The 17,504-nt window shown below is 33.1% G+C and overlaps 1 protein-coding gene across 22 annotated transcripts in view; it reads left to right on the top strand.

Moving 5' to 3' along the window:
• The window catches only part of LOC145944834 (uncharacterized), an 88,315-nt gene that overhangs the window by 46,214 nt on the left and 24,597 nt on the right, over positions 1-17,504 (top strand). For 17 of the 22 annotated variants that reach the window (XR_014426741.1, XR_014426740.1, XR_014426752.1 and 14 more), the window contains 14 exons: positions 3,380-3,508; positions 3,909-4,014; positions 7,525-7,542; positions 9,239-9,463; positions 9,673-9,833; positions 9,920-10,131; positions 10,446-10,650; positions 12,168-12,357; positions 12,464-12,599; positions 12,694-13,024; positions 13,117-13,320; positions 14,463-14,704; positions 14,995-15,046; positions 15,441-15,668. Coding sequence is in view for 5 of the 22 variants with exons in the window: in XM_083053400.1 (XP_082909526.1) it covers positions 3,380-3,508; positions 3,909-4,014; positions 7,525-7,542; positions 9,239-9,463; positions 9,673-9,833; positions 9,920-10,131; positions 10,446-10,650; positions 12,168-12,357; positions 12,464-12,599; positions 12,694-13,024; positions 13,117-13,320; positions 14,463-14,704; positions 14,995-15,046; positions 15,441-15,668 (2,439 nt within the window). In the remaining 17 variants the exon portion in view is untranslated. Of the gene's footprint in view, positions 1-2,227; positions 2,347-3,379; positions 3,509-3,908; positions 4,015-6,410; positions 6,489-7,524; positions 7,543-9,238; positions 9,464-9,672; positions 9,834-9,919; positions 10,132-10,445; positions 10,651-11,292; positions 11,383-12,167; positions 12,358-12,463; positions 12,600-12,693; positions 13,025-13,116; positions 13,321-14,462; positions 14,705-14,994; positions 15,047-15,440; positions 15,669-17,504 lie in introns of those variants that run through there. The other 5 variants (XR_014426743.1, XR_014426739.1, XR_014426749.1 and 2 more) reach the window with 4 other exon arrangements.

The following is a 17,504-nucleotide window of genomic DNA, read 5'->3' as shown; positions in this document are numbered from 1 at the left end:
CTAACAATACGATCCATCAGGGATTACGCGTATCTTCTAGTCGCGAAAGACGCGTGTTGATCAGAGAGAAACATGACCTGGTGATACGTTACGACAGCTACTACTACTATTACCAATTGTAACACGACGATGAGGCGGACGAGTCATTAATGACATAAGGGAGTGAATCGGCGATGATATCGCGTCGGCGTCAGACGATCAAGGGCGCCGGATCTTACGTCGGAAGAGGAGCATCGGCGAGACTCGATAGGCGCCTGATTTTCGCCTCTCTTCCGGTGTATTTTTAGCGCCTATGCAAGTAACCGGAGTAATTTATGGCCGTGATAAAGTCGCCGAGCATCGTAGTCGGGTTAATTGCTGTTGCTCTGTTGCGACGAGTAACTGGGTCGGCCGCCTGGTAAACGAACTTTGGCAATAATATAAACATTATGCTATTGAGAGAGGAAATATATATATATATATATATATATATATATATATATATTCCGTTAATCTGTTTTAATAGGCCTTAAGGCGTTAATAAAAGCTCCGTTAATTCCAATAAACGTGAAAACATGTTACTTGATTATTGCACTACGATGATTGCATAAGATTTTCCACTTCTGCATTTTTCATCGGTCTTTTTTTCCTCTTTATTGTTAGAACAGATGGATGACGTCAGGCAAAACATATTTAACTCGTGAAGCGGCAGTTTTGATCCAATCGAGATTAATTAAATTATCATCTTGAACAAGTCTAAAATGAATCTAAAATATCATGTGGCTGATGCATGCAACTTTATTTCGTAAGATTTCGCAAGTTTATTTATTCTTGCTTGTCTGCGATATGAGCAGAATACAGACGTGATGCGCTGATAATTACTTGTTAGTCCGAACGGGGTATTGCTAACAAATTTGCGATATTTCCTATCATCATCGTAAACAAGCTAATGACTAAGATCGAGATGTCGCGTGTATAATGATATGATTACGCCGCGTGGCGTAATTAAAAGGGAAATAAAAAGGTCGCGTTACGCGATCGAACAAAAAAACTTTTCTGGCGCGCCTCGAACGTGTCTTATCTCCAAACGTGCATCTCTATTATTGAATCTCTCATTGACATTACGAACGACGTGCCGATCCGATTAGTCGTCATGCACGTTTGAAAGAAACGTGTCTCTCTCCTCTCTCTTCTTCCCTGATGCGATTAGCATTATTCTGGTGCATGACGTCTCACGCGTCAACGTTTTAACTGCACTTAAACCAGATTCGACGTGATTATTGTACAATTCGTCTTTTCGCTGATTGGTAGTTTGAAGTGGAAAATATATAGATCTCTGCCTATGAAGTCGCGTAGAGACTTTTAGAACGAGAAAAGAAGAGATTCTCGCGCAGAGCGCGGAATCGCCGTGACTCTTCGACTCACGGTGTCCTTGAACATCGTTAAAATTAGCACTTCTACATTACAATTTCTTGCAGAAGTATCGCAGCCAGTCCGCGTTCGCAAAATGTTTACATTAATTTTAGATATTAACGAGCAACGCTGCGAGTTCCGCAGATAGCACGTGGCGTCACTATGGGCGAACCATAAGGAAATGGGGTAACGGGGTATCTGATCTTCCTAGAATTGCGCCGAAACCGTCGTGAAATGTAGATCAAGAGTATCCTCGAGAACGCAGACGTCGACGTGCCAAAGATATTCGCATTATAGACAGACACACACACATACATACACCAATCTGTTACATTCCACCGAGAAACAATGATATCGAATGAAATTTGAATCGCTTGACAGTAATTTAAAAAGTTAAGTAGTTAGATTGAGACTGAAACATTAATTAAGGAATTTATGTACTCTGCTGTTAACTAGCTATGGCTTATTTTATATTATTATAGTATTATTGAGGAGAATGTGTGTTTTTTATATAATATATTATTATATTTAACTTATTTATTTATGAAAAATATTTACACATTATTTAAAACGAAAAAATCTAACAGATATCAGGATAATTTTTGTCACGTTAAAGTGCACGGTAGTTAACGCAAGATTTTTTTTTATTCCAATTGAGAACAATCTCGATCAATATTAAGCTATACGCTATATATGGAGTTAATTTATGATTATGCTAACGATACGAATAGAGAGGCGACGTGGGAGGCAAATTTGCAGACTGACCGCTCATTAGATAATTGTAGCCTACATTCTTGGAATATTTGATAACGCGGGATCGTAAAGCAAGTTGCTCTCAGTCGTATGAAAAAAGTGATACGGTTCGTACACGTCGGCATTCCACCAAATTACGCTCGTTTATGTACATCTTTTAGGTGTAGGATGTATCTAACCGTGACCCCCAATTGACATAAGGTATGACGTTTATCCTGTCGTTGATAAACGATATCGTAATATTAAAAATTTTGCATTTTCTTATAAATAAAATTGGCAAAAACTGGCAGATCTGTTGGGCATTTTATTAAATATGTATTAAAAGATTTTTATTCATTATGTAATATCAGAATATTGAAAGAAATATTTGATATATAGAGTTAAAAAGTGAATTAAATTGATAAGGAAGAAAATTTGATCGACTTCAGATACGATTGGATATTTAAAGTTATAAATTATAGACTTGACGTATTGTAGTTGCGCATGTTTTATTAGAGAAAGAAAAGAGTTATTATTAAATTTTACACAACAATAAATTTTATCGTATATGAAGATGAATAAAGATTTAGAGTTAGCTTCAAAGTAACATTGTATGCACTTCAGAGCATTCTTCTCTCACAAGATTAGAAATAACTGTTACAATTGCGTAGCAGCTCTGTTTTGCTTTCAACTCAATGAGTGAGGTCTGCAATTTAAAACACTCGAAGATTATCGAAATAATTTAGAACATATGGCACGGAATATATTTAATTCGATCCGATAACGTTCCTATTTCATACACTTTTACTTACTTCTTATTACTCGCAAGTTAAAAGATTACTCGCAAAATAAAAGATGCAAGCTAATAAAGCTAAATAATTACAGCGATAATTATGTACAATTTTGTTTAGCAGAAACGTCAAATCGTTCATTATTAGTTAATGGACAAGTTAGATGATTTTACAGAACATTAATACGACGAATTTCGCTTCTTCGGCTTAACTGCGATGGTGTTGACTTGGCAATGATTTCTTCTTTATTTGCAGGCTCATACTCATTCTCACTTGTATTACGCATATTTCTGTATTAGAGAATATTTTGCAACGAGAATATTTTACATATGTCGTATCGCGCATTCATCTGAACTCAACAATATTGAATACGACGGTCTCTTCTCCGTCAACTTCTCTCGCAAATCATATCCGTTCGTGTCTTCGTTTATTTTATTTCGTCTAATTAAAATAATTTATCACAGGTGAAGATCCAATGCTCAGCGACCAACAGCAGTATCGATACATGACTGTTGACGACATGAAATCCATGGGGGATGACTCGATGCGCGTAAACGTGACGGACGATGAAAGAGATAATCGACATTCCGGAGGTACGTAAATACATCAAGCGTGCACATTTTCATGCATTTCAATATATTGAGAAAATAACATTTTTACACCGTTGCTCTTTTGCTTTTAAAATTTTTACATTAATTTATAGGCGATTTTCTACTGAAAAAATTAAACACAGACGAAATTTTTTCATATTTAGAATTTTTTACATCAAACTTATTTAATCTTTATTATCTATACAATTTTGCTATTGAATTACATAACAACTATTTTGTTAAATTACACAAAAAGTAAAATAATAATTATGCTATATATATAAGATACACTTACGCGATTTGAATATCGAACATTCGATTATGTTGCACCGCATTCATTCTCGCCGGATTAAATCGGATTCTTGAAAAATAAATTTAACGTGATAATGTACGTGTTCTTTAGCGCCAACCATAACAGAAATGATTACGAAAGAGAATTATCATCGTACAAACGCGGCCAATCTTAAGCCAGACAATGTAGACATCAATAGGCATCCTGTGCACGTCGGGTATGTAGTATTTTATATCTATTTTTATCTATCATTGAAATTTAAATAAGGTCGTCTAAATGAAATTCCATTCTCAATGGAATGTTAATGAAAGATTTTGCTGAAAATCTCACTTAAACATCACACAGTATAAATCTGAACAAATATATTAGATAAATTTTAACATTGCAAAAAAGGAAAAGAATTATCTTACTACGAGTTTCGCTGAAAATTTTATTTGAAATGTTAAATTTATATTTTTTATATAATTTATCAATTAAAATATAATAATGTAAAATATACATATAATAAGAATTTCAATTTTTTATTAAATTCAAATTTTTATTTGTAAAATTTATTTAATTTTAAAGAAATTATCTGTTGATAATTGAAATATAAGAAAAAAATATTAATTAATATATTGAGACCAAATTATAATTGCATGGTTTGGCGTGATTATAGTTTATAAATGTATAATATTGATTTATATAATATTGATTTACGACATGCTCAAAATTCGATGCATGTTTTAATGATTTAAGAGCTATGAGTTATATGTACATTATACATATATAACTGAAAATTATTAATACAAGAAATATTTTGAAGTTTTGAAAAATTATCACAGTTTTTCAAAAACTATACAATCATCGAATTAGTTTTAATTATAAATTAAAATTTTATAATTTTAGAAAAAAAACCTTTTTTTCGTATCAATTTTAAATATTGTTAATAAATTAAATATTTTTTTATATTTTAAACAAGATATATAATAATTTTTTTCAATTTTGAATATATCGTGATATATATATATATATATATATATATATATATATATATATATATGAGAGAGATGTAATATACTGCAGAAAATATAATTTCTCAAATATATTAATGTCAAAATTTTAGTTCAATTTTGCACGCAACAACTTTTATCTATTGTAAACCTAGAAAAGTCTTAGATGGGACAATGTAAAAATAATGTTATTCAATATTACGAGAAATGTGATCCGTAATCCTGTGCGACCTTATACTCCGGTGTACATATCGCGATTACACTGTATTGATACTACGAAACAATAATGATGTGTATTATAGTGTGATACAATATGTGTGTTGGTGAAAGTTTCCTGCTGTGATTAACCCAACAGATGATTGGCTGCTCGATAAATTATCCATTTAATTCTATTATCCTAATTTCGAATATTAATAATGTGATGACACAAACAATATATGTACATGTATACATGATAATCGATCTCTTATTCAAATATTATTTTTACAGTCAAGATTATTTATCATTGCTTTGATAAGATTACAATAAATAAATTATTTTCTAATTGTCATATTATCAAGATTAAAAATTATGTTAATGAAAACAAGTATTAAATTAAAAAGAATTTAACAGAATGCACTTGTAAATTTAAATGAAAATGTTGCATATGTATGATTGCAAATTTCACGTTTATTTTCATATGGGACGTAAAAATTATAAAAGTATACATCATTGTTATGAACGCACGATCATTGATAACTCATCTTAATATCTGCTAAATATCATAATAATTACATTTTACTGAAATCACAAGCAAAAAATGTGCATAATTTATCAAGTCTGCACTGCAGATTTACAAGGCACGTGTTATAAATTAACATATTTAAATTATGCTACTATTAGGCTTTTTCAATACAAATATATTCAGTTATAGTACAAGAAAAAGAAAAATAGTATAGCACGTATATAAAATTAGAGTTTTAAAATATTTGAATATATACACACGAGAAATATATCTTATTTCAATCATTTTTTTTTTAAATAAATAATTGTAAAATACCATAATCATAAGATCATAACACGATACAATTATATTGTCTGTTGTTTTACTTAACATTCACTACAAGACGCGATATACAGTCATTCAGCCAGCTCGATAAGAACGCTTGATGTTCTCGTTACAGCCTGCTTATTCGTAGCAAAATTCGATTACTTATTAGTGTTGAGCATGTTGTTTTTCACGTTTTATTTGGATGAACGATTCTTTGTGACATTGTGAATGATTATTATTGCGATTTATACTAACCACTTGGCTGGTTTGAAGAATGTCTACAACAGATCGAATCGAAAAAAGAGATTCGCGCGGACTTGTCTCCTTTCACGTTGAAAATTTTAACCATCGTAAATCAATCAATCTCTGTTATACTATCTAACATCGCGTATGAGGATCTATAATAGCAGCTCGTCATTTCTGCACGTAGCACCATTTGAAAAAGCACAGATCACTTCCGTAATGACTTATAAAACAGATATAATGACTATAAACAGAAGAGGATGCAATTTGTACAAATGAGATAGCATGAGCATGACACGAGATCATTACAGTCGGATAATCTAAATCGGTTCTGTTCTCTGAGAATAGCGAGTCCCTAGAGTCTTTATGCACCTCCCTGGCAGCCCTCAGTCCCGCGCTGAAAGGACAAGGAATGTGGAGGGACAGGTACACACCAGCAAATCTTACTTTATACCACGATAATAAATGCGAACCCTAATTAGTGATGATAAAGAGACATTAATGATATTTATATTGAAAAGTAAAAAAATTTTATTTAAACATATCGATATAATTATAGCAATTTTCTCTCAGAAAAAGAATATGAAAGAAGATATTGAGCATGCTATAATATTTTCATGAAAGAAAGAATCGTTCGTCCAAAAAGTTGTGTTGAATAGTAGAAATGTCTTTAAATAGTAGAGATGTCAACGTTGCAACAGCTGCTGGATGTTTTCTTCTTATATAAATAATTTATATTATTTTATTTATAAGTAATTTATATTATTGAGTTATATTATTTTTCACAGGGATGTGACGGAATCTGTTGCACTAATTGTAATTGCCTATTTAATATATAGTACGCAGTAATTTTTTTTACATCTTTATGCAACTTTGTTTCTTTCAATCAGAAAGAGAGAAAAAATTTACATTTATATATACAAATTAAGAATTATTAATTTATACAATTGTCAAGATTACAACAGATTTCGATGCGTCATTTTAATTTTAAGTTATGTCTCCGCGAGATATGTCTTTTTTTCGCAAAGTGTGAATGATGTGTGGCGTCTCTCTACTATAATACATAATTATTATTGTTGCTGCTCGTTTCGTAGTCGTGTACAATAGAAAAGTGGCTTGCGTGTGATGAGTGCGGGTTTTCCGAAGTGTTCAGACCATCATCGTCGCAACCTAGGAGCACTTTTTACGAAAGACAAAAAAGAAAGTAAAAACAATCTGGCATATATCGTTCGATGTCAATCAAGAATCAGTGCTATTTATAAATCCGATAATCCGAATACGCTCGAAAATCTATGTAAAAATGTGCTAGTGTTAGCGATATATCACGATCTCATCTCTTTTTTTTTCTCTTTCTTTCTCTATGTCATCTCATCATCATCATGTTTATGAACGAATGGATACTAACGCGTTTTTTATTTTGTTCCCGATCCTCTCTGTTATTTTATTTGCGCTACTCTCGCAGAATTCCACAGTGGAGAAAGTAAGTGATCTTCTCTTCAATCTTAGCTTCTGCAGTTTGCCACATATATTAATTACTTCCTCGATTTTTTTTCAATCATTCTTCTTTTTGTCGTATACACAGCCTATTTGTCGCTGCACTACACAATCTCTTGTAGCTGCTGATTCTTATTATTCTCAGAAGTATTGCTCAGTGAATAGCTTCGTTCCACGATTACTAGAAGATGATTCATGAATCAAATATGACTGAATCTCCAGGAATCGGCAAAATTTATTGTGAAAAAATAAATAATGAATAAAACAACAGGTACACACGCGCCTCTCTTAATTATCTTTGTAAAATTTTTTTCTGTGCCGCTCAAGCTCTTCACGATGATGATAGATGTGCGTAATCACATGATTTATACAGATGCGTTGTTGAATCTGAATTTAAAATTGAGAAAAACAAATTTACTACAGAGGTAATCGTTAATAGCTTCGCGTATTCGAATAATCATAATAACCGCGTTGTCAATACCGCGTCAACTCAAGGAAGACGTCCTTGTCAACTATTGCATTCACTGTGCAATGCGCATTACACAATTTTCTTGTGAATAATTTATAGGTTCATCAGAGTGGAATTCTCAGCGCTAACATTGCTACACTATGTAGTAATGGAGAGCGTTTGAGAATGGATCCATCTTCTCATTTGAATCGAATTAGATTAGACACTTTCAATGTCGTTAGTTTGACGCTTACGGCTATATTACACCCATCCAACACAGGCGCCTCGTATAAACACTCATATTTAGATTTGACGTAGGTAGCTGTTTTATTTATCACTTATTTTGCGACATGTATCTCATACAACTCATACTTGTCGTCTTGTATAAATATCCACAAATTAGACTTGAATATATAGATAGATGTTTTATTTATCTCTTTTTATTTTGCCATATACTTTATGCAGATCATTATATCGTAATCTTACCTGTTTTACCTAATTGCATCATGTGACATCAGAGTAATTATATTTACGCAACAATTAAATGTCGACAATACAGCGTAGTACGAATTACTCTTCTCACTTTTGAAAAGACAAGATTACAACTAATGATAGTAATGATATCATGACGATTAACGCAACTGATACGCATTGTCTTAAAATTTTTACAAGAATTCATAAAATCGTCATTTAACTATCAATATGTCATGCTTTATATATAGAACAATTTCTCGAGAATTATGCTTGTTGGCTTTGCATACTTTTGACACTAGTTAATTCATGTCGGTGATTTATACAATGCATTGTGACTGACATTAATATTAAAATTGTATTAAATATAAGATTTTACCTTTTTTTCCAATATAGTATTTATTGCGATTTTCGTGAAATTTTGATAAATTGTCTTTATAGCAATTACAAATACATATTTATTATATTGTTTCTTTTTTTTACATCTTCTCTATTACAAGAGTTTTCAAGAAAAAAACTACAATGTATAATACATTCTATTTTCTTCTATAGCATATGATACAATTATTGTAAATTCTAACAGAAGTTTTAAAGAAGCAAGATTAACTATGCGTTTTTATCAAAGATAAAAAAAGGATGTGACTTTTTGTATGCAACTTTTATACATAATAACGCGCAACTTTCTTTTCGCGATATACTTTTGACAATCCTCGACAGGATATCGTTAATGTCCAATGTAACACGCTCTCCAAAATCTCTTTAGCTTTCTGGTTTCCTTCCTGGTGGACGCGAGAGGTGGTGCAATGCGCGGATGCAGGCACAGCGGCGTCCGCGTGATTGTTCCGCCACGCAAGGCCGCGATGCCTATGCGTGTCACATGCAGATATTTAAGGAGGGATAAATTGACCAATCCACCACCCCTGATGGAGGGCGAAGCGTTGGCCAGCCGCATCCTCGAGTTGGGTCCTGTGGGTGCAAAATTTTTAGGGTACGTCGAATCATCTCGCGCGATTCAGTTTTCTTAATGTTCCTCCCATCAGATACTCGAAATTGTAAATTTAATGATTATAATTCTTGTAGATAGAATGTAAAATAATAAGGGACTCTCTTGTGTAGCGGGAAATAAAATATTTTATTACATTTATTCCTAGTGACAGCTTCTTCTCAAACATTAAGAAATTTTTCGTGTGTTTTTAGCCCTGTTATCATAGAGGTACCGCACTTCGCGTCGCTACGCGGAAAGGAACGAGAGATAGTAATTCTACGATCGGACAATGGGGAGACCTGGCGCGAGCACACCTTGGAAGCCAGCGAGGAGGCTGTCCAAGACGTGCTTAACGAGAGCTTTGAGGGAGAAGGTATGATTTTTAAAACAAAATTTCTTTATAATTTTCAAATATATAAACATTTTTAATTATATGCAATGGATTATATCTTTTTTTAGAGCTAAGCCAACTAGAGGATCTCCAAACGTCTCGCATCGTGAGAATACTCACTGTAGACTTCCCGCATTACTTCGCGGTAGTATCTCGCATCAGACAAGAGGTCCATGCGGTCGGTCCTGAAGGTGGTACTGTATCGTCGTCCGCTGTACCACAAGTACAAGCTGTCTTCCCGCAAGCAGCCCTCACTAAGAAGATCAGAGTCGGTTTGCAGGTATTTTTTCATCTCTCTTTATTGATGTAATTAAATTTGTTACATCTGCTCTTGTTAACTCTCACATCTTTGATATTTAAATATAATTAACTATAAAGCTTTTTCTTAAATTTTTTTAACTGCTTGCATAAATAATTATATTATACATGTAAAATAATATGTATAACTATTTTAATATATGAAATTTTTGAAAAAAAGCAAAATAATTTACAAAATATATATTTACTAATATTTTCAATAAGTGTATTAATTTTTTTTTATAATTAATTTGTCGCATTCAATATATAAGAATTGTTATTATCATTGTTATATAGGCACATCCTATACCGGCAGATCTTGTAGCCAAGTTGCTCGGCAATAGAGTAGCCGTGTCGCCGATTGTTACCGTGGAACCGAGACGAAGAAAGTTCCACAAGCCGATAACTTTAACTATCCCAGTACCACAGGCAGCCAATAAAGGCATGATCAACCAGTACTCCGGGGACGCGCCGACTTTGAGACTCCTGTGCAGCATAACTGGTAATATATGCTTGCACGTAACATTGTAGAGCAGCGTACCGTCTTACTGGAAAATCTCTTACCGATAAACGGCTGAAACTATAATATTATACGCCGCATACACCTTTGGTGTACATATATATACGGTCTTGCCGAACTTACGTTATTGCGCATTCAAGTATCGACTTACTGTAGTTTAGCAGGCATGAACGCAGTCGGTAGGCTATCTCGTCTGTTCTCAGGTCACCGGGATTGCGAATCAAAATATCGTACGTTGCACGAGAAGGTTGCTTGAATGCTAGCAGCACTTTTTATAACTTGTCTGTGTTCAAGTATGATTAACAGTCTGTACAATTTGTAATTTGCACCAACAAACGTAAAGATGTTCCAACGTCGAGTGTTCACTCAAAGAGGATTAATTTGTGTATGTTGCGGTTTAATTTGTCATGTCAATGTTGCGGAAAGTTGTCATGTTTTGACGTGAATGTTTTTAAACGATTTCTTGTCATTTACTTTTGTATTGTCGGAAAATGTCCCGAGGACCTTCGGATAGAGATTTAAAAGAGAGATGGTAGCTGCATGTCTCATAGAAAAATTTCGTTGAGTATCATTACTGTATACATATCTTGTTGTGATTCATTGTTAATGCTTGCATATTGTTAGGATTGAGTCATTTAGGTATGGATTATTAATTAAAGTAGATAACATTTTTTATTCTATATACCTAGCCCATTGTAAGCGTTAACTTTAAAGTTTTTGTTTCAGCACATTCGTTTGACTGGTAATCGCTTTGATATTAGTAATTTCTAATTTACATGAAGTTATGCGCATTATATATATATATATATATATATATATATATATATAAAGTTGTTACAATATTTTTATATAATATTCACTCTTATGAACCAAAAGGATTAATGTCGTATTATAATAACATTACACATACACCGAATATTATCAATATCTAAGCTTATCTTAAATCACAATCTGTTGAGAACCTTTTAAGCATTATTTCTACGATATTCATAAAAAAATATTTGTTTTTAGAATATATGTATCTAATTGCGATTTTTGTTTTATTTAATTTTGTAATTCAAACTAAACATTTGTTATAATGACAAACACATATTGATTTATAGATACACATATTCCTCAATTATTATATTAAACCCATACATATCTATAATTGCTTTTTACACATATTCATACGGATAGTGCTTTTTTCTTTTATTTTGCAAGCATTATCATTCGGTCAATCACATATCTACTTTTATATTCCTCACACATTGATGAAAAGCACCTAATTCTAACGCACTTATAGCGACCGTTTTTAATACGAAGCTTTTTCTCGGACTAGTTAGTTATATACTCGACATTATTTTTACACTCTGATTTGTATCTGATCATCAATCATTCGTATTTAATCTCGGTCGCGCGAAAATACACTACACTTATATTTCACCTATACCATTTGCGTATTTGCAACACGGACATATTTTAATAATGTTATTGGACTTGGCATGTATGTCGTTCAGGGGGTCAGACTCGGGCAGTCTGGGAGGATGTCACAGGCTCGACACCATTAACCTTTGTGAAAGACTGCGTCTCCTTTACTACTACAGTTTCCGCCCGCTTTTGGTTGATGGACTGTCGTAACATCTCCGAGGCCACGAAAATGGCCACGGAACTCTACACGCACGCGACACATGTACCTTTTATGGCTAAGTACGTTAATATAAATTACGTTAAACGTAAAGTTTAGATAACGACACACAAGCGTGTAATTTATATTTTTAAAAAAATTATATATTACTTAATGCGTTTTGAATAGGTTCGTAGTGTTTGCAAAACGGATAGATCCATTGGAAGCGAGATTACGTGTATTCTGTATGACAGATGACAAAGAAGATAAAACTTTAGAACATCAGGAACATTTTACCGAAGTCGCAAAGAGTAGAGACGTTGAGGTAAAAATGTCGGCGATAAAAATGCAAATTAATTATTAAAACGCATTGCTATTCAAATGCTTAAGGCATAATTAAATTTTATTTCGTGCTATAGGTTTTAGAGGGGAAAACGCAATACATGGAATTCTCGGGAAATCTCGTGCCTGTACTAAAAACTGGCGAACAGCTTCAGCTGCCATTTAGAGCTTTCAAAGAGAATAGGGTTCCATTCACCGCAAGGATAAAAGATCCAGATGCCGCAGATATGATGGGCCGAATTATGTTTATGAGCGAGCCCAAAGTTCCGAGAGGTGAATTGCCGCAAACGCCGATCTGCACGCTAAATATTTTGCTGCCAGAGAAGATTTCTCCGGACACTGCAGTCTCCGAGCTGGATTTATTAGAACTATCAAAGAACTACAGTTTTCTACGCGATGGCGGAATAAGTACGTGAAGAATGCAATATAAAAGGAGAATTAATTAGTAATGATATTTTTGAGCAAAACTTATTATTTAACATTACATATATTATTCTTAGGTAGACCAGATGCTATACATAGAGCGACTATTCGTTTAACAGACATCGCTAATTTATTGGATAAAGATTGGGAACCGCTAGCGGAAGAATTAAACATCCCGCCTAATGATGTAGCCTTAATAAAGCAGGAGTATCCTGATAAACCTGCACAACAGGCCGCTGCAATGTTCAAAATCTGGCAAAATAATGGAAACAAAGCTACGGGTGAGTCTCTCCGCATATATATTATACTTATATATTATTTACTATATTATACTATATATATTATACAATTTGTTTACCTTTATATCTTCAAAACAAGCGCAGTGTGTGACTTTTCGATGAATGAGAACTGCTGCCTTGGTAACCTTTAAAAAAACCTGTTTCTCTTAGCAAGGTCAATTAATTAGACACGCGCGTTATAGTTGAGTCAGGCGCGAAGAATCTCTCCTAGGAACGTCGTAGATGATGATCTCATTGTGCATTATTATGCCTGACATAAGTCCACACACACGCTTTATTCCCACTCTTCTTCCCGGTAATGGCATTGACTCGCACGTAATTCTTGTGGCGTTTCTGCAATCGGCAGAAGTAACAAGCAGTCGTGATTCTCGTCGCACAGCGAAAGTGATTAAAATCTAAGTGTTCCTTCAGCCGTTTTCTTTTTTCTTTTTTTTTTGTATTTGTATCCCGATTTGGTGAATTTGTCGATTTGAAATTTTTGAATCTGAATCTGAATTATTCGAAATATTTTTTTACATTTTTCAATGAAATAATTTCTCGAGATTGCTGTGTCATTTTAAAAAAATCTGAGGTCGATCTTAATAAAAAATTTTAAACAAATTTTAGAAAAACAATGTTTATAACTTTGTATCAGGAATATGAAAATCAGAATCATTATACGAGCGAACTTCTGTTAATATTTCGGAGGTGTCCTTGTTTTCGTCCGCAATGTGCAATACATTCAGGTTTGTGCAAAATTGATGGAAAACGCGCGAGGATATAATTTGAACTATAAATTTTGATTTTATATATACATATATGTGTTTGTGTGTGTCGATAATATATATATATATATATATATATATATATATATATATATATTATCGACGTGTAATAAATTTTATATATATATATATATATGTATATATACATACATACATATATATATATATATATATATATCTTTATATATATAAAATTTATTACACATATACTATATAGACTTCTCTGTACTATATATTTTGAATACAAAGTGTTTTCAAATGTTGGATATATTATAATAAATGTAAGATGAATTAAACTGTTTTTTTTTTTTTAACTTATCGTGATTGAAACATCACGTTTTGTTCTTCATTCGCATACAGGAAATACGTTAGAAAAGGCTCTCAATAAGATTGGACGAGAGGACATAGTGAACAAATGTATCTTCAATGTTGAATTAGTAACCGATGATGTTGAAAAAGCTGTGGCGAGAGTAAGATTGGATCAGCCGGGATTTGATTCGTTAAAAGAGGAATTGGGGCCGTCGAGAAACACATCACTTCGCCGTGATGCAACTATGGACCCTAAGATGGATCCTGATTATGAAGAGCCGGATAGAATGAAGGTGCGCGTTTTATGCAAATCTATAAGAAGAATTTACAAGAGATCAAATATGCTACGTTCATACGTCATTGAAAAAGAATGCTGTTCTATGTCTTACTCCTTTTAATGCTGCTAAGCACAATTAAGAAAGATACAATCCATCCACTTTACGTCTTATAATAGTTCGTTTATACTGTAACAGTTAGAACGCTTATACGCTTATATAACAGCAATTTACTTAAATAACTGCGTTCCCACAAGCGTGGGAGTCACAATTGCGAAGATAAAGCGCAATTATCTTCTTATTTCTAGGACTCTGAATCTGTCGAGGATCTTAGTATCACTGGAAGCACGCACGATAAACGTAAGTATATTGCTAAGATTTATAAAATTAATTTCATTATTTATTCTTACTCGCTCTTGCATTGCGTTTTTATATTACATATAAAATTTCAAAAGAATTTGTGAGAGATAATTGAATATTACACATTTCTTTTATACTACATTACATAGCGCAAATAAAAATATGATGTCACGGATCACAATCCTTGAATGAATAATGCACGTCAAGTCGCAACGTGTGCTTATTAATTGTGGAAATAGCAAGCACTTTTATTCGTGCTTAGAAAATGTGTTAGTCAACGCTTGCCGGACAATTTTACTGTGGCCACGTTATGTTTCGTCATGCAACGTTTCACATCAGCTCATGTTACTTCCTCATGTTGTCTCCTCGTTTACGCGTTTTCTGCACTTCACAGCTAAAGAGCACATCACAATCACAAACGGCACTGTATTCAACGGAACCTCGACCCCCATCAAAGACAAATATGCGAGCGACGAGAAAGAGCTCGGCGACATGATGGCTGATTACCTTGAGCAGAAATGTCACACGACCGACACGATGAGCAAAAAATCGCGCGACGAATTGGACGATCTGGATAAAAAACGCCAGAAAGTGATCGCCGACGCCAACAAGATAGTCTCTGGTAAGTGAGCGACTGAAAGCGCGATTGGAATGAATGGTGGGTTGAGGGGCCGTGCTTACTACTACTACTACTACTACTATTACTGCTCCTGGCAGAACCGGTAGCCAATTAATCGATTTTAGCGGAATTATGTCGCCAAATGCAGAACTATGCATTTAATTAAAGCTCTGCAGCATGATTGAATTAATGCTGCGGGCGCACGCTTGCTCCTAAGAGATCGATTTACTCGATTATTAACCATCTATCAACAAATTGCGTTTTGCTGTTGGATTTGCTATAAAGAACTCGCTAGATCAGAGATATTTATACCCTTTTTCTGTGATGATATCGTGTTCATAGTTATGAAATGTATTTGCTTAAAAAAGATTTTGAAACGATGCACGAGATACATGTTGTATTCTTCTCGAATGTTTTTATACATTTGTGTTCAACATTATCGTCTTCTCTTAATAATTAATATCACAATGAATTTTTCTTTTTATTCTTGGGTGATTATTTTATAACTTAAGAAATGATATAACTGCTATTGTTATATAATTATGTCACAATGCACACGTAATTTGTTACATTTAATATAATTATATTAGTTCATAAAAAGATTACATGTCAATAATGCAACTTCTAAGTATATTTTAATGATGTTTTGCTGATAATGTTGTTTTTAATATTCAAATTTTATTTGTGATTTATCATCGTTCACATAAAATAAATTTTACTTTCTATGTAAGTATTAAATAAATCAACACGATATGCACACGATCTTATTTCAGCGAAACGTTGCAAACGCTAATATTGAGACATTTTTACTACAGTAGCACAATGATTCTGGACACGATTCCCGTCAATATAATACATAAAATGCAGAGTACAAATAATGTACATGAGCACTAAACACTTATGTCTCTATGCCGTCTTTTACTTCCACTCACAGGTTCTGGAAGCCAATGCGGATCTCTTCAGAATTTTATCAAAGAAAAAAGCTTGCTTTTATTTTAATATATAACGAAGTATTTTATTTTGCTTATATATCATACAAGCAGCTCTTATCTCTCTATTATATATTATACAATATAATTTTTATATCTCATTTAATCATCCCCATTAATATTCTTCTATTCCGCGACACTTTTGGATTAATTTGTTTCAGCAAGGTTTCGCTACAATTATTTGGCGTTGCATGAATGGCCAATATGTTGTGTGGCCCAATTGTGTGCGCGCACGGAGCAGCTGTCATTTGAAAAGAGACACGTTGTCGTATAATCGTCCATCAAAAAATATTATTTCATATTTGTGTTCATAGTTGATAGATTAAAAATTACTAAGTCACATTATACTAATAGCAATCGAATGTTGTATTAATTTAAAATAGTAATGAAAAGTTTTTGCGAAGCTGAATATACTTACTGCCGTTTATATTCTAACAGCTTCATTTTGGAACTTCAAGCATTTATTTTATAGTTAATATAGTACTAATCAAGAGAGATGCACACTCTCACATTTCGAAATTGCAAGGTACTGAAACGTTTTGAAAATAATTTATTGAAAAATATTCAAATCAAAAATTTATTATAAATTGATTGTTGGTAATAATTAATGTTACTTCTCCTTCTTGAATGGCACTTGCCTTGCGTTTATTTTTATAATGATGTAGTGAGAAGATGGCTGCTCCACAGCACATACACTCCATGCACAAACCACACTACAATACTCTAACCGCAGTTCAATGAAAAAGCAATCAAAGAGCGAGCCAGCTTACACTAATGATGACGAAATTGATAAAATTGTGTTCTTTTATTTTCTATCAAGTATACAGGTGCCTAAAATATATGATACTTA

This window comes from Prenolepis imparis, unplaced genomic scaffold (assembly GCF_030444845.1).
Source record: "Prenolepis imparis isolate NDT839.2.m4 unplaced genomic scaffold, iyPreImpa1.0 SCAF_13, whole genome shotgun sequence".
NCBI classification, from domain to species: Eukaryota; Metazoa; Arthropoda; class Insecta; order Hymenoptera; family Formicidae; genus Prenolepis; species Prenolepis imparis.
This window is presented reverse-complemented; position numbering and strand designations above follow the sequence as displayed.